This window comes from Leptonychotes weddellii, chromosome 8 (genome assembly GCF_054177405.1).
Source record: "Leptonychotes weddellii isolate Sample4059 chromosome 8, ASM5417740v2, whole genome shotgun sequence".
Classification (NCBI taxonomy): Eukaryota; Metazoa; Chordata; class Mammalia; order Carnivora; family Phocidae; genus Leptonychotes; species Leptonychotes weddellii.
In genome coordinates this window covers 31,514,489-31,531,791 of record NC_138376.1, presented here as the reverse complement: position 1 = coordinate 31,531,791, position 17,303 = coordinate 31,514,489, and the positions used below count along the sequence as shown (strand labels likewise).

The 17,303-nt window shown below is 51.5% G+C and overlaps 3 protein-coding genes across 3 annotated transcripts in view; 1 reads left to right on the top strand and 2 right to left on the bottom strand.

Moving 5' to 3' along the window:
* The window catches only part of TOMM6 (translocase of outer mitochondrial membrane 6), a 401,564-nt gene that overhangs the window by 83,561 nt on the left and 300,700 nt on the right, over positions 1-17,303 (bottom strand). The window lies entirely within an intron of this gene.
* GUCA1B (guanylate cyclase activator 1B) lies at positions 4,776-15,058 on the top strand. The gene is made up of 4 exons (XM_006729190.3): positions 4,776-5,799; positions 11,682-11,831; positions 13,409-13,529; positions 14,230-15,058. Exons 1-4 carry the CDS (start codon positions 5,593-5,595, stop codon positions 14,355-14,357), a joined length of 606 nt encoding a protein of 201 aa, XP_006729253.1. The 5' UTR covers positions 4,776-5,592; the 3' UTR covers positions 14,358-15,058.
* Positions 16,350-17,303, bottom strand: part of GUCA1A (guanylate cyclase activator 1A) — a 7,434-nt gene continuing 6,480 nt past the window's right edge. The window contains exon 3 of the mRNA XM_081827553.1: positions 16,350-17,171. Within this exon, the coding sequence (XP_081683679.1) occupies positions 16,824-17,171 (348 nt within the window). The 3' untranslated portion in view covers positions 16,350-16,823. The remainder of the gene's footprint in view (positions 17,172-17,303) is intronic.

Sequence of the window (17,303 nt, the reverse complement as noted above, 5' to 3'; positions counted from 1 at the left end):
GAAGCTGAGACCAAAAGTGCAACTGACTGGTGTGAGTTCCAGTTAAAGACAGGGACAGCCTAGAAAGGCTAGGAAGTACTCAGATGTCCACATATTAAATGCAGAATATTCAAACCTAAAATCCAAATTCATTTCCCCTTGTACATGAGCAAAACCTACTCATTTCCCTAAGGCTTAGAAGTAAAGAGATTGGGCGCACCTGGGTGGCTCAGCCAGTTAAACATCCAACTCTTGATCTCAGCTCAGGTCTTGATCTCAGGGTCGTGAGTTCAAGCCCTACATTGGGTTCCACACTGAGTGTGGAGCTGACTTAAAAAAAAAAAAAAGGTTGACTAGGGGGAAAATATCTAAAAAATAAAAGGTGTAAATCTGTATGAATAAAGGCAAGAAGCATAATATACAGTGCAAACCCTGTGGTCTCAGGGCTGACACTGGTCCTAAGTGTCCGAGGGTGCAACAGGAGAGTTGAGGCTTCAGCAAGGGAGTCCCACTGGGTCACAAGAACAATTGGCGTGGAGATGATTTACAGTAGGCCTTCAGGCCAGGCCTGTCCAGGGCTCGGCGGACTCTGGCTTGTAGCTCTCAAACATTACTCCTGGAACCAGGCTTACGGCTGACCGCCTGCGATCCCCAGGGTTCTCTGCAAATCCCTGCTCAATTCCTAACCCTGCCCTCCTTAAATCGTTGCTATTGTTACTCACTTCCAGCTATCATTTCTCTGTATGGCTCCTAATCCTCTTTAAAATGGTATATTTATACCTCAACAGCTCAGCAGTATTTAAGGGCAGGTCATGGACGACTGACCCAAACGAAAGAAGCCAATTGAATTTTAGATTCCTTGACCAGAGGCTAAATCAAGTTAATTTCATTCATAGTTTTTTATTTTTTTTTAAGATTTTATTTATTTATTTGAGAAAGAGAGCACAAGCAGGGAGGAGAGGGAGAATCAGGCTCCCCGAGCAGGGAGCCCCATGTGGAGCTCGATCCCAGGACCCTGAGATCATGACCTGAGCCGAAGGCAGATGCTTAACCGACTGAGCCACCCAGGCGACCCTCGCTCATATAGTTTCTTAACTTGAGCATGGCTGCTGTGCTTTAGTCACTCCTCAATGTTGCTTGAATATCGATAAACACAAAGAGACGGGGTGACACCCCTTCACACCCAGCCAGTTCAGGTGCTGTTGGTGCAGAGCCTCAGCAGCTGCTGGGCACATGTCTTCAGGTGTGAGGAGATGGGGAAAAGGTTAGAAATCACTGGGCCATATGATCTTCAAGGCCTCTTCCAGTTCCAAAATACCACTGCCTTTTCACATCAGCAGCTACCTGCGAACCCAGCCACTCTCAAAGGAATCAAGGGAGGTCTATCAAATTAAGGAGTAAGAGCTCACATTCATTCAGCACCGCCTGTGTGCTGAGCACTTTGCTCAGTGACTAAATAAGTATTTGAGTTTCTTGTATGTGCCAAGCACTGTTCTGGACACTGGGAATTCCGTGTATACAATGAAGTCCTCTCCTCAAGGATCTTGGACTTGGTGGAGAAGACATAATAAGGGGGGAAAAAGAATAAGATTCAGTTAAGCATGATGAAGCAAATAAAATAGGATAGTGTCAGAGTGACTTGAGTGGCTACTTGAGGTGGGCTTGGGAAATCTCTCTCTGAGGAGGGAGGAGTGTCAAGAAGACAGCCATGGGAAGCCAGAGGGGAAGAGCAGTCTGGGCAGCAGGAGCAATCAATGGTAAGGCCCCATGAGTTTAGTGTGTCTGGGGACAAGGGCCGAGGAACGTGAAGACCAAGTAGGCAAGGGCTAGATTGTGTCAGGCGTCATGGCTGTAGGAAGGAGCGTGGATTTAGTTCTGAGTGTGAATGGGAAGCCATTGGAAGGTTGGCAGCAGGAGAATGACAGATGAGGTTGATGCTGTAGAACACATTATTCTGGCTGCTGGGTAGGGACTGTGAAAGGGGGCAGAAACACCAGTTAGGACCTACTGTAGGGGACCAGGTGTGAGGACATGGCCTGGACGAGAGATGCAGTAATGGAGGTGATGAGAAGTGGTTGGATTCAGAATATGGTTTGGAGGCAGAGTGGACGGAACGGCCTACTGGTAGATTGAGATCTAAGAGAAAGAAAAGATTGAAGAAGGACTCAGCCTACCAGTGGTATGTGGGGGTGAATGAGCTCACCTGGGGGGCGCTGTGGGGAGGTGAGAAGGGTACCGACCAGGAGCCTGGGAGCCCCAAGCAGGAAGAGATTTGTTAAACAGGAGGAAGTGCAAGCAAAGGAGATGAGTGGTCAGTGAGGTTGGAGTGAAATCAGAGGAGTGTGGGTTCTTGAAACCTGGAGTGTTTGAGGAAAGAATTCATTGGTTGAACCGGGATGAATCTGTTGGCAGATTGAGTAAGAAAAGTAGGTCATTGGTGACCACTTCTCCATGGAGCAACAAGGATGAGAGCATCCAACTGGAGTAAGCTGAGTGAATAAGAAAGAAGAGGATGCAAAACAGTTTTGAGAATGTTCAGTTATCTATTGCTACCCGAAAAACACCCAACCCCTAGTAGCTTCAGTGACACTTACTTCGCGCCTGAATTACAGCTTGGTCACGGCTCTGTGGGGACAATGCCCCATTTGGTATCAGCTGCAGTGGCTGGAAGACAGGGGCTGGAGTCATCCGCAGAGTCCCTCACCCGACACTCCTGGTGGTTGAGGCAGGCTGCCAGCCGGAACCCCCGCAGGTGCTCTGGGCTTCCCACAATACGGGGCTGAGCTCCAAGGGTGAGTCCTGAGGGAGAGCCAGGCAGAAGCCTTATCGCCTTTGATGGAAGTCACCCAGTGTCCCTTTTGCCTCTTCTCTCCAATGAGTAGCCACAAAGTCCCATCCAGGTTGAAGAGAAGGAGAAATAGACTCTTCCCTTGATGGGAGGAATGAGTGAGACCAGATCTGTTGCTGTGCAATTTTTGGAAAATAGCATCTTCCACAAGGGGTTTTGTTAGAAGAGGAGCTAAAATTAAGACAGTAGCTGGAGGGCCAAGGGGATGCAGTAGGCACAGTGCCTGGGGCCCCCAGGATTTTTAATTTCTTTTAAATGTTTCATTTCTTTCAAAATCAGAAGAAAGAATGAGAAAGAAGTATAGTCTGGACTGGATTGTGTTCATCTTTATACCAATGAGTGATAAAATATTTTCAACATTTATTTAATATTTATTTACCCAATATTTATCTTATGACGCATGAAGGCAAAAGCGTATGGACCCATTGCAAGTCCCATAATGGGACCCTGAATGTGGAGTCAAAGAAGGATTTTTGTTTGGTTTTGTTTTAATAAAGGTGATATTATGGCAGTTCGCAGACAGGAATGATCCATTAGAGAAGGATAAGCTGAGGATGCAGCAGAGAAAGGGAATAATTTTGGGAGTGAAGTGCTTGGGTAGCCGGAGAGGTGAGACCTAGCAGAGGAGCTGACAGGTGGAGAAGGGAAGGATCACCACCTCCAGGGACCCAGGAGGAGGGCGAGAGCACGGGCACAGATGCAGAGAAGTCTCGTGGGAAGTTGACGTGCTCATGTGATGATGCATCTACTCCTCTCTGCAGTGAAGTTTGTGACAAGGTCATCAGCTGGACATGGGAGTGAGTGGAAGGTCTGAGGGCAGGCAGCTTGTGGAGAGGTCACCTCAGGAGGGGGAGAGTGACATCAGCAGGGACGAGCATGTACTAGTGCCTCGTGGGCGCAGGTGAGGTGTTAGCCAACGGTTAGTGGCTTTAGCCGGGGTCAGGTTCTGCCAACTGAGGAGTTAGAGGGAGAGAGGGTCACGAAGGTCAAGGTCATGGCAAGGAAATGGCAAGAGTGTTGGGCTGTGGATAAGGATAAAGAGGAAAGCCAGGGTATGAACGAGGTGATGGGTGTTACAAAACGAGATCAGCAGGTTGCAGCAGGTCAGGCTGGTGCCTTATTGGGTGAAGGTGTTAGAGAGTGAGCTGGAAGTGAATGTCTCAGAGGGGGTTCAGAAATGTGTGATTGCAAGGCCTACAGTAGTGGGGCCCGAACTTCAGTGTGCTTTGGAAGCATGCGGAGGGCTTGTTCAAACACAGATCACTGCGCCCATCCGCAGGGTTCTGGATTCAGTAGGAGAGGTGGGGCCTGAGAATCAGCATTTCTAACGAGCTCCCAGATGCTGCAGCTGCTGGTCCAAGGGACCACAGCAAATGGGAGGCCAAGGCGGGGTGGAAGAAAAGCTCTTTGGAACGAAGGAGATCAGGGACCTGTGAGGCCGGAGTGGGGGATGGATCCGCTCTCCACCTGGACGTGGGAGTCACCAAGCTGGTGCCTTGAGACAAAGTGGTGAAGTCGCCAGTGAGTGATGGCAAGTGGGTTGAGTCGGACGTGGCTTCAAAGGGACTAGTGTTTTTGAGGCAGAAAAGAGAAAAAGTGGAGGCAACAAGTAGGAGTGGGGAAGCGAGCCCTACTCTCCTGACCCCAAGGGATGTGGATGGGATGTGGGAGAAAAATCCATGAGCGCTTGCAAGGATGACAGGAAGTGGGGTTCCAACCTCAGGAAGGGCAAGAACTTAGAAGGACGTCAAGAGATTAGGGACATATGGAGGTGGGGCGTTATGTGAGAGAGGGGGTCGGGCCTGGAGGTGTACAGAACGATTCAGGAACGGACAGCCAGTGGGAGACAGGCAGTGTTACCCCTGAGATTAGAAGACTCACTGGAACAGCTGCTCCTAGAATCTAGAAAAGTGCATCAGATCTTCTGGTTTCTTGAAGGTATCATTTTAATATTACATTAAAATAAGCACAAATATATAATTGATTCAAAAACAAATTTGCAGGTCATTTAATATAAAAGCAAGAGGCTTAGAGGTATTTTAAGCCATGCTCCCAGATCCTTCTCATGTACTCACTCACACTTGGGAGAGAAAGTAGGAGAAGCCCTGTCCCTAGGTCTTGCGTGAAGGGTGTTGGAAGGAAGCATTTGTCCTTTAAATTGGAAAATGGAAAATTTCCAAGACTCAAGGGTGTGACTTGCTGAGACTGAGCTTGGGGACCTTCGCGTCACCGATTCTGCTGCTTCTCACTGGGCTGTGGGGAGGAGTGAGCCCCAGCTTGCCAGCGGGTTCTATTTCGTGGGCTAGGAGTTGGTCTTGCGCCCCTCTCTGGACTTCAGAGTCTCCTGTGTCTCCAAGTCGGGCCTCTCTGGAGCAGTGCGGTGCCCAACTAAAGGAACGGGGAGCGTGTGTGAGGTGGTGGGGTGTCAGTGTCCTGCCTTTCTCCCCCTTCCCAATCTGCCGGGGAGGCTGAGTTGCGTGGTTGGTGAGACTGAAGGGAGGGGTGAGGCTGGGGGAGCTCAGCTGCCTGGAGGTCAGACCTCCCAGAGGAATCTTCTAATGATCTTAGGGTGCTGAGCTGGGCTGGTGCCACCCCCCCCTGCCATCTGCCCCTACACGGCCCATCGTGTTCAGTCGCCAGGAGATGATGAAGAGGCTGGCTGAGCGGAGGAGAGGCAGGAAGAGGGCCCTCGCCTAAGGCACGGATCCGCAGCAGCCCCCGAGGCGGCACACACCCTGGCTCCCTGACATCCCCCCCAGGCCAGGATGGGGCAGCAGTTCAGCTGGGAGGAGGCGGAGGCGGCCGGCGAAATGGACTTGGCCGAGCTCCAGGAGTGGTACAAGAAGTTCGTGGTGGAGTGCCCCAGCGGCTCTCTCTTCCTGCACGAGTTTAAGCGCTTCTTCAAGGTCACAGGCAACGAGGAGGCCACCCAGTATGTAGAGGGCATGTTCCAAGCCTTCGACAAGAATGGGGTAAGTAGGCACCGAAGGGAGGACGGCGGCCAGCCCGCCTGGCTCACATCCGTTGAGCCAAGGGAGCATCCCTGGTGGGAGGGAGCTCCCCATCCCCAGTCCTCCTGCTTTCTTCTCTCCATTCCCTGCTCCCCTTTTCTGTCTCTCTCTTTCGCCCACACTCTTCTCTCTTCCCATCATCCTGTCCCTTCCCATCTTTCCTTCCCTCCTCTCTGTCTCACCTTCTCTCCCTCCGTCTCTCTGCTCTTCCTGACTCTGCCTCTCCTCCTGCTGAGAGCTGAAGGTAGGCTGGGCAGAAGGGCACACAGGTCAGTCCGCAGTCTGTGTATTTTGGGCCAAGGCTCTACAACCTAAGGGCTTGGTTTTTCACACCCACCAGAGCCCCTGTCACTCTAAAGATAAGGAGCTAAAGAGCTGCCCCAAAGGGCTGAGCTCCCCCTCATTGGGGTCCTTGGAGTTGAGACCAGTCTTCCCACCCACATGCTGGAGGGGCCTCCTGTGCTGATGGGGCAACTGGACGGACGATGCAAACGTCCCTTACAAGTCTCTTAGTCATGGAAGATTCCATGAAATCATTCAACCACAGGATTTCTTTAAGCCCTCCAATGGTACCTGCAGCTGAGAAGATGCTATATTTTGTTAAGTGCGAACCTGGAGATTGAATTTAGAAATGGAAACCCCTTCATTCTTTAAGGTCATCCATCCAGTGCCTCCATGATCCTTCAGATCATTAGATTTGCCTCAAGTACTATTTCCGCCCCCCAAATTGAGGGGAGGGTGTTGGGCCTAGATAACTGATCTGGAGAAAGCCTCCATACCCCACTTCTCCATGCGTGGAGAGCTTCACTCTCTAGGCTGAATCACTGGGAATGCCCTTCAGGGCTGATCTTGGCCTGAGTACCAGTCAGTGCACATCTCCTCAGCACCTGTCAGGGGGGATGGGAGGGTGGGGTCAGCGTCCTCAGGGCAGCAGAAACCTCCCTGGAGATGAACCGTATGAACTCCCTCAAAGGGCACAGACTGAGCTTCAGACTTCTCCAAGCTCCTTCTCCAAGCCCACCGCAGCCCACTTCATTACCCAAATGAAATGACGAAACAACCAGGACAAAAGGAAGTGAACTAATTGGCCAAGATCATATACTGAAGGGTCCTGACTCCCAGTCAAGTGTGCCTGCTGAGAAGGCAGTTTGTTTCTGGTTTTGTTGTTTTGTTTTGTTTTTGAGAAAGAGAAAATGATTTTTAACAAAACATGTCATACGTCACACAAGGCTTACTATCAAAAATATGTCAGTCTTCCCCATATTCGTCTAAAAATTCAGTATAACAACTCAAGATCCCAAAGGGATTGTCAAGCTACTGGACATAATATAGCTGAAGCCCTTATACCTCCCTCATCTCTTACAAATTAGCATGTGATAGGCATCGCCTGCTTTCTTCCTTTCTTCATAACTTTTTAAAAAGATTTTATTGATTTATCTTAGAGACAGAGAGAGAGCACAAGCGGGGGGGGGCAGGCAGAGGGAGAAGCAGACTCACAGCGGAGCTGGCAGCCCGACTTGGGGCTCGATCCCAGGACCCTGAGATCATGACCTGAGCCGAAGGCAGACACTTAACTGACTGAGCCACGCAGGTGCCCCTATAACTTTTATTTTGGTAGGATTTCAAACCTATACCAAGTTGAAAGAATAAGTGACTCCCATGTACACTTTATCCAGCTGTTTACATTTTCCCTCATTTGCTCTGTGTGTGTGTGTGTGTCCCTCTCTTTTGGAGAAAGTTGGAGACGTCATGCCCTTTTACCACCATGTATTTCAGTGTGTTTTTCCTAAGAACAAGGAGGTTCTCTTAAATAACCTAATACAAAGATCAAAGTCAGGAAATTCAGGGGCACCTGGGTGGTGCAGTCAGTTAAGCATCCAACTCTTGGTTTCTGCTCAGGTTGTGATCTCAGGGTTGTGAGATCGAGCCCTGTGTCAGGCTCCATGCTGGGAGCTGCTTCAGTTTCTCTCTCCCTCTCCCTCTGCTCATGCTCTCCTCTCTCAAATAAATAAATAAACCTTTTTTTAAAAAATCAGGAAATTCAACACTGACCCAATTCCATTACCTAATCCATATTCAAGTTTTGTCAAATTGACATGTAATGTGTTCTTTATAGCTTGCTTGCTTGCTTTCCTTTCTTTCTTTCTTTTTTTGGTCTGATCACACATTGCATTTACTTGTCCTGTCTTTTTAGCCTTTAATTCGGAATCTTTAATCTCAGCTTTTCTTTGTCTTATTTGACCCTGACATTTTTGAAGATTGCAGGCCAATTAATTTTGTAGAACGTCTCACAGTTTGGGTTTGTTCAGTGTAGCTTTGTGATTAGTTTTCAGGTTTTCCGTTTCTGGCACAGATGCCCCAGAGGTGATGTCATGTCCTTCTCAGGGCCTCCTGTCGGGAGCACATCATGTTGGTCTGTCCCATTGCTGAGTGGTTAACTTCCATCACTTGGTTCCATGGTGTTTGCCGGTTTCCTCCACTTACTGTAAAGTTACCATTTTTCCTTTGTAATTAACAAGCATCTTATGGGGAGATACTTTGAGACTAAGTAAATATCCTCTTGCTCCTCAGATTTTCATTTGCTAGGTTTGACATCCATTGATAATTTTCTAATTCTACCATCCCTTCTTTGTTTATTAATTGGAATTCTACTACGAAGGAAGAGCTTTCCTAGAGGTGTGTTAAGTTCCTCTTTTGGGGACTGAGCCCCTCCTCCTTTCCTTTGCCCACTTAGTTTCTCTCTCCAAACCCACACCCATCTCCACTCCCCACGTCGGCACAATCCTTACATTAGTGAATCTCATTTCTGGGCAATTGGTCTGAACTTTCTGAGGCAAATAAGATCAAGAGGTCATAGATCTAGTTCACACGGCAATTCTGGGGGGATAGGAATGGGGGTTTGGAGGCGAGGAGGTCGGAGTGCCCGTCTCTGCCACTCCTCTCCCTTCTAACACTCTGCTCTCCAGCGGTTGCCCTGTGATGCACTGGGATGGAAGAAAAGGGAGGGTGAAATCAAATGTTGTCTGGGATCCTTATGTAACCTGAGGTAGGGTCAGGGCTGGTGCAGAAACGCAGCCAATTCAGAGAGAAATGGGGCAGATAATCCAACAGAGCAGATCCCACGCCTGTCACTTCCACTCCTGCTCTTGAGTCGACAGACGCATTTCCATCATCTTCCCGTTGCCCCCGTGGGTAATTGAAGCTGATGAGGGCCGGGAACAGAGGATGAGATTAGTCCCAGCTGGGAGCTTCCAGGATTCGTCCTGGGGTTGAACAACCTTACAGGTGAGGTCACTCCTCAGGAAGGGCTACTCTACAGTGTGCCTCTTGGGGGGCAAGGGCTCATTGTGGTGACCGTATCATGCTGAGGGAGGATGTTGTGAGAACAGAATGTTCTAGACAAAGAATGTGGGAGAATCTATAGGTCTGGAGAGTAAGGATTTGTCATTGGTTTTGTTTTTTTGTTTTTCTCTCTGTGGTGCTAGATACGAGGCTCATTTTTCAGACAGTAATAGACCTTGAGAGGAGAAGGAAAGTTCTCCAACTTGAACTAGAGAAGACATGTAGCTTGAAAGGCTCTGCCACTTCCTGGGTGGGTTTTCCTTGGGCAACTTATTTAACCTCTGAGCCTCAGCTTCCTCATCCATAAAGTGGGTATAACAAACCCGAGGGAGATGGCATATGTGACATAGATGGTTCCTACCAACCATTTAGCATACATTTTTCTACTCTTGTTAAAAAAGAAACATAAGATTGATTTTTAGTAAGCTTAATAAACAATTACTAATGAAAATAGCCTTTTAAAGAACAACCAACCAATCATCACATTGTACACCTTAAACTCACACAATGTTCTTTAAAAGGCTAGGCTGCAATTATATCTCAGTAAAGCTCGGGGAGGGTGGTTGGAAACAAGCCAGATAAACTTCAGTGAGTGAGGAGAACAGCGAGGGGCTATTCGTGCAGTGGAGGACCACTCAGCAATAGCAAGGAAGGAAGTGTTGATACACTCAGCAGCTTGGATGGGTCTCCAGGGCATCGTGCTGAGTGAAACCAGCCTATCTTAAAGCGACACACTGTGTGATCCCATGTGTATACCATTCTCCAAGTGGATATACTATAGTCCTGGAGAACAGATCAGTGGCTGCCGAGGGTTATGGTCAGAAGAGGGATGTGACTATTAACACAAGAGAATGTCCTTGCATTGAGATTTACTCCCATCTACACATGTGACAAAATTTCTCAGAACGGTAGACTTACACAGTGCAGTAAAGACTAGGGAAAAAAGAGAGAAAAAAAACAACCATTGCTAAGAACCTACCCTAAAAAAATTACCAGAGATATAAGAAAACATATCTATACATAAAGATGTTCCCTGTGTAACATAAAATATTAAAACCATGTTCAGCAAGAAGGACTGCAGAGTACCCCCTCAAAAAAATAAAATGATTTCAAATAATTTTAAAGACATGGGGCATTCTAAGATAAAAATCCAGGAGATAAAACCATAGCTACAGTCTGACCTCAATTAGATGAATTCATGGTGCGGGGTGTGGAGGACCAGAAGTAATCACATAAAAGGTGTTGAATAAGACACTTTGGGTGTTGAGGTGGGCTTGTTTTGTTTCCTTCTTGGTTTGTCCATAGGCTTTTTGCTATTTGCTTCATTGTCTGTCCTGTTCCGTGGCTCACACCTTGCTCACCAGCCCTTGATCTGGGGGTGGGACTCCCGAGCAGCATGACCCAATGGGCCAGAGATGCTCTGGGCCTGCAATGTCATTTCCGGTTACAAAGCCCCATGCATGACAGCCACTCTGGGGAGAGTGATGACTCGGGTTCTGGCTTTGGAGAGCTGAGGTCCCCGCCCTCAGAAGCAGGAGCTCCTAGAAGTGGGAGCTCCTTGTGAGGCTCAGCCTGACCAGCCCCCTGCAAACACCACCAGCAGCCTCTCACCTCCAACTCAACTGGCGTGGAAGGACAAGAAGCAAGGGCTCCCTCTGCCTCTCGTGTACTGCTTTTGATCATTGCCGTCACATTCTGGTTACTTGGTCAGAGTCACCACGGAGGCGGACTGCGCCTCCCTCCTCCCCCTGGGCGGTTAGCCCCTGAGTTCCGTCTCCTCAGCCCCTTCCTGGGTGGGGGTGGAGGAGGCCTGTCCTGCGGGGAAGGTGATGCCCACCTGAGCCTAGATGTGAGCCGTGAGCCGTGAGCCGGGCTGGAGCCACGGCCTGTCTGCCTTCCCTCGGGCTCAGAGTGAATGAGAGGGCAAAGGACATTTTTAGTGTGAGCGCAGCTTTCCAATCTTCCAGAACTGCCTTAGTGCCAAATTCAAATGAAGTCAATCACGGATTCATAGATTCATACATATTTATGAGACCTGACACACAGCTGCGGCGCTGTGCGAAGCACAAAGGAGAGACAAAGGCAGTGGAGGCCCCTCGTTTCTCGGGGAGCATGTGATACAGGTAGAGAATGAGACATAGGCACGGAACGGCTAAGCGAGGCCGCCAGAGCAAGACCCAAACTGCGCGGAACAGAGTATAGGGGCCCTGAATGCTAGGAGAGGGAGCGAGAGAGACCACTGTAAGCTGAAGTGGTTGGAGAAGGAAGGCTTCCTGGAGGAGGCGATCCTTGAGCTGGGCCTGGAAGGGCAGGTAGGATGGGGTGATCCCAGACTGGGTAAGGATGCTGGGCTGAAGCCCAGCCATGAGAGAAGCTGTAGAGGCCACGAGGATGGCCGGAGGGGAAGCCCCGGGCGTGCGGGGATGGATGGGCCAGAATCCGCCCGCTTCTGCGCCCCGGGGAAGGCGGGGCGGGCCTCACAGCTCGCGTCCCCACCGCAGGACAACACCATCGACTTCCTGGAGTATGTGGCAGCTCTGAACCTCGTGCTGAGGGGCACCCTGGAGCACAAGCTCAAGTGGACCTTCAAGATCTACGACAAGGACCGCAACGGCTGCATCGACCGCGTGGAGCTGTTGGACATCGTGGGGGTGAGCGGCTGCCGGGGGCCCCCTGCGGCTGGGGGCGGCATTGGAATCATTCAGAGGGTGCTTTCCGACCCCAGTCAGAATTAGGCTAGAAAGTGATCACAAAAAGATACCTAAAAAATCCCCATCAGTTTGGAAATAAGGCAACACACTCCTAAATATTCCAGACATCATAGAAATTATACCACACACATAGGCGCACCAAGTATTTTGAACTGGATATTAATGCACGCGTAACATAACAAAACGGGGGAATGTAGCCAACGCTGGGCTGGCAGAGGCTTTTTAGCCCTAAAATGTATATGCTAGAAAATGAGAGACTGAAGATCAATGATCTTACAAGTCATCTCAAGAAATTAGAAAAAAACAGGGGCGCCTGGGGGCTGAGTCGTTAAGCGGTTAAGCGCCTGCCTTCGGCTCAGGTCATGATCACGGGATCCTGGGATCCAGCCCCGAGTCTGGCTCCCTGCTCAGTGGGGAGTCTGCTTCTCCCCCCTCCCCGCCCCTCCCCCTGCTTGTGCTCTCTCTCTCTCTGACAAATGAATAAATAAAATCTAAAAAAAAAAAAAGAAGAGTAAATTAAACCCAGAGAGTAGAAGAAGGGAAATACTAAAGAGCAGAAATTAATGAAGTAGAAAACAAGCGCACAGAGAAGAAAAGTCAACAAAACTGAAAGCTGGTTCTTTGCAGGACTAACCACGCTGATAGACGATTAGCAAGAATGAGCAAGGAGGAAAACGTCCCTAGTATAGCTCGGACTGACACCTGACCCGCGTCAGCCTGTTCCTCCCTAGAACTGTACTTCCAAGTGGGGGTTGTCCACCCAGGTCACAGATAAAGAAGTCGCCTCGGGGCAGTTCTGTGGTCTGCCCAAGTTTATCCATCCCAGGAGGTGCCAGGGCTGTAGCTCCAGGGTTCCCAGCCCCTGTCAGTGGGGCCCACCGTGTCCCAGGCACCGCGCTAGGCCGTCAGGCCCTGGGATTGACAAGAGAGGCCTCTGTCCGCAGAGCGCCCCATCGAGAAACTAAGGAAAACCCTCACAGTTCTCTGTCTCTTCCCCACTGCCCTTCACCAACAGTGCCTCACAGGGAGGGGACACAGGGCAAAGGAGAAACCTGTTTTTCCCTCCAGTCCAAACCCCAGTATCTCCCATCATCCAATGTTACACATACGCCCATAAGTACACTTCATGCTCTCCTCTCTGGATCTCCATCTCTCCCTGCGTAAAGTGGAGTTGAGACCACCACAGAGCCGGGTACCTCCCTCACTGAAGGGTTTGGGGCTCACTCTGAAGCTCACAGGGGAAAAGCCACTAGCTAGCATCAGGGTGGGGTGGCCTGTGAGGCCTGACATGCAGTTGGACCCTGAGAGAACAGCCTTAGGACGGGTCACTTTTTATTAGGGTCTGGGTCCTGTGGTCCTAAGACGCACCAGCTTGGGTGGGGGGGACAGTGCTGGGGATGCAGGGCTGAGGGCCTGGGGTCCTGGCAGCGGGAGGAGGGAGGGAGCGCGCAAGCTCTCGCTGAGGGCTCTCGCTGAGGGCTCTCGCTGAGGGCCCTCGCTCGGGTTTTATCCCGTAGGCGATCTACAGGCTGAAGAAAGCCTGCAGGATGGAGATGGAGTCTGAGCAGCACGGACAGCTGCTCACACCCGAGGAGGTGGTGGACAGGATCTTCCTTCTGGTGGATGAGAATGGAGATGGTAATGGGGGCCAGCGATGGGGGGTGGCCCACTCCACAGCACCCCCAGGCCCTCCATCTCCCAGCCACTGTTCCCCTCAGCTGGGTGCTGGGGGCGGAGAGGAGGACATAACCTAACCGGGGTGTCGCTGGCACGTGATGTTGGCCAGAGCGAATTAAGCTCCCACTGGAGCTGCCGAGGGCAAGCGCAGTGAAAGAGTAGGAGCGTTAGAGTCAGGCAGACCGTTTCACCGCTCTGCCTGGACTCAGTTTCCTCATCTGGAAAAAGGGATAATAGTAATTCCGAGGAATCAGTGGGGTGAGGTATTGGAGAGACGGGCATAGGGTAGGCCCCCATTCGGGCTACTGAGGCCTTCTGCCCTGTAGCTTGGCGCACCAGCCCCAAGGCTGCGGAGGGAGGGAGCTGGCTGGGAACACACCCAGAAGAGCCCTCAGGAACATTTTGAAGGTACCATGGGCCAAAGTAAACTTAAATTCATTTACAAGTCCCTTCAAGAAACTCTTGAAGCCTCCAGGAGACTCCTGGAGAACGGGGAGAATTGACCAGCCCCCAGGCTTGGGCCCCGGGACTGCAGATTCCTTTGTGTAAGAGGTGTAGGCTTGTCTAAGAGGATGTCCCCTGGGAGAGGAGGCCTCTCCTCTTGCCCCCAGCCCCATGTCTTCATGCTCCCACGCGACCATCGCTCCTACCCCTTGCTCAGGCCAGCTGTCTCTGAATGAGCTCATCGAAGGTGCCCGCCGTGACAAGTGGGTGATGAAGATGCTGCAGATGGACGGGAATCCCGGTAGCTGGATCTCTCAGCAGAGGCGGAAAAGTGCCATGTTCTGAGGGGTCTGGGGTCCTGGGAGCCCAGTTCGAGTCCACAGGCCCCTCCAAGACTCCAGGCTCTCCAAGTTTCCAGAATAGTGAGAGGGTCCCTGGCTCAGCCTGCTTGTGCCCACTCTTCTCTGGCACCCCCTATGAAAGGGGTTGGGGCTGAGGGGGGTGGATCGGGGCTGTCGGTCTCGAGTGGCCAACAGGACACAGTCCACTGGGAGGATTTACTGGGGTGGTGAAGGGAACTGGCTTCCTCTCTCCTTTCAGCTGCTTCTGAGAAAACTATGCTTCGGCTGGGTGGGTGTGGGGCGCCCACAGTTTCCTACCTGGTTCTTAGCTGGAAGCAGGGGAATACTGAGGGATTGGGGGGGTCCCATAGACCAAATTAGCAACGAGACTGCCCACACACTGTGAAGGCCAGGGGCTGGAAGGTGTCGGGACTGAAGAAAAAATAGAAGTTGGGGGGTGAATGTGATCATAATTACATCCTCCCAGGATCCTGAAGAGTTCATGGGGAGGAGTCTTGCCTCCCCCTCCCCAACTTGTCTTCACCAGGGGTGTCCGCAAGGGAAAATTGCAGCCAGTAAAGCTCTGGTCTTCCGGCCCTCAGCTGTGCTTAAAGGAGCTGTTTCAGCTCTGCCCTGGTGCTGCTCCCCCAGCCCCTGCTGCCAACCCACATCCCCACACAACCCTCCTCTCCCCCTCCCTACCCCTCATCCCACACCGGCCTCTCCACCACCCCCCCCCCGCCCCCCATGGACCTGCCCGATTCCCAACCACAAGCCGGAGGAGTCTCCTTGAAGGATGGGGAAACCTCTGTCTCCGGGGAGAATTGGTTCGAGGCCCGGCTTTGCCTCCAGCTGCCAAGTGACCCAAGGTGGCCATTTCTCTATTCCTAACCTCAGGTATCTTCCCTGCGCACTGAGCAAGTTGGAGAAAGCAGGGGGTTTTCTGATTATTATTTTTTTAGATGTGGAATTATTTTGTCGTACAAACTCTATGTGCAGCCCCAGCGTACAAACTAGATTTAAATAAAGGGAGTCGTTCGAAGAGATGTCTTTACGTTGATGGATGAAAAATAAAACTCACCTACTGAACTGCAATTTCACAGGCATGATATTCATATAAAGTTTCCTTTAGAAATAAATTTTAGGTAAAAAACGGTCGATTTAAAAAGACTAGTAATCCAGGTGAGACACAGATCCGCCCCCGAGTGAGGAAGGTGGTGTGTGCTTGACAATGGGGAAATGTCCTAACTCCGTTCAAATACCCTCCCACCTCCCACCTTCAGGATTTCCCAAGAGGCAGCCACCAAGAGAAGGCGCAGAAATGTCAATTCCCTTTTGTCCCAGGCTGCCCCTGGCATTGATCTCCACCTTCCTGCCAGGTCTGTGCACAGGCCCTGGCTGACTTCCCAGGCTGGGGTGGTCCCGGTGATCTGTAGGACCCTCTCTTCCCCGCACCCCCCCCCGGGGTGGGGGCTTCATTCCTCTTGCCCCTTGTTTTCTCTCTCCTCCCCTTATATTTTTATTCACTCCTTGTCCTTTCCCCACACCCAGCTGAAGTGAAGACTCAAAGCCCAGAAGAAGAAGCATCTTTGCAAAAATGATCACAACTGCTCCAGCCTGTGTCTCTCCCCAGGTTCTCAGACAGGTCTTCCTAAAGCTGGCGTGTGCAAAGAATGGGAATGGGGCCCACCTGTAACAGCCTGGCCCACTTCCCAACTGGTGTCAGGTGTCACTGCAGCAAGAGGGATTTAGGTTAGACCAGGGATGGATAGTCAGGACACTTGCCACAGGCAATGAGTCGCAGAGCTGTGGGAAACCCCAGGGCACCCCAGGCCACTGCAGGGCCAGCAGGGAAAGTCAGGGTGCTTTGCCGTCACTTCTAACTGAAGACAGATTTCCTCGGGATAAATGAGGACTTTCTACAGTACCATAGCTTCTCTTCCCATATTTTATTATAATGATGCTTAGCCGGTTAGTTCCTTAGGGATGAGATCTATCCTCTTCTTGGCATGTCCAATATCCTGCGTTCATACGAAGGAGGTGTGCAATAAATGCTTCTGGGAGGGAGGAACAAATCAACGCACCACACAAGTAGGCTCGTCATGCTGGGGTGCAGGTTGGGTGTGTGATGGCAGCCCCTGAGCTGCAGGATTCCATCGGCGTCTGGGAAAGCCCAGCCCTGCGGCGGAGCTCCCTGGACTGGGAAAGATGGGGACTGGAGCAGTTCAGTGGGAAAAGCTCGGGGAGGGCCCTGAGGGCCCCCCAGCAGGAGGCAGTCACCACGTGCTGAGTCATGCACAGGGTTCAGGAACCATCCTCTGTACTCCCCCCCCTGCCCTTCTGACCCGGCCCTGCACCCCAAAGAGGCGAGCTGAGCCTTTGAGTTCAGTAGACTGCATCTAGTATTACAATGAGGACCCCAGGCACCAACACACATCCCCTCCCCAATGCAGAAGCAGCCCGGGTGGGCTCAGCTGGCTGCCTCAGTCTCCCTGCCGCTGGCCCCCTCCCCGCCCTCCTCCTCTTGCTCGCTGCTCTGGAGCCTGCGCACGATGCGGGTGAGGTCCAGGCTCCGTGTCAGTGTGTCCAGGAGCATCTGGTCCTTCTGGACGCCCTCGATGAACTCCTCCAGGGAGAGTTCCCCTGGGACAGAGAGAAAGGGAGTCAGGGGGAGGAGGGTGCCCCCGTCTCCCCGGGAGCATTGTACTGGGGCCCAGAGCCAGAGTCTTGCAAAGGGGACAGAGCCAGCACTGGGGAAAGTGAGGCTGTGGGGGGAGCAGGCAAAGGAGCCAGAGCCCAAAGTCTGGTCCAGGGGTCCCTAAAATCCAATTCTTCTGGCTGGGGCAGGGGCAGATGGAGAATGTGGCCAGCAGAGGCCCCTCTTTACCTGCCCCCCCCCCCCGCCCCCGGCCCCTCCCCTCTCCCCTGGCGGCCCCCATCCCGCCCTCCT

Coding starts and splice junctions, on each gene's coding strand:
- GUCA1B (XM_006729190.3), top strand. CDS start 5,593: ATGGGGCAGCAGTTCAGCTGGGAGGAGGCGGAGGCGGCCGGCGAAATG. Junction 5,800..11,681: donor AAGCCTTCGACAAGAATGGG/GTAAGTAGGCAC, acceptor TCCCCACCGCAG/GACAACACCATCGACTTCCT. Junction 13,530..14,229: donor GGTGGATGAGAATGGAGATG/GTAATGGGGGCC, acceptor CCCCTTGCTCAG/GCCAGCTGTCTCTGAATGAG.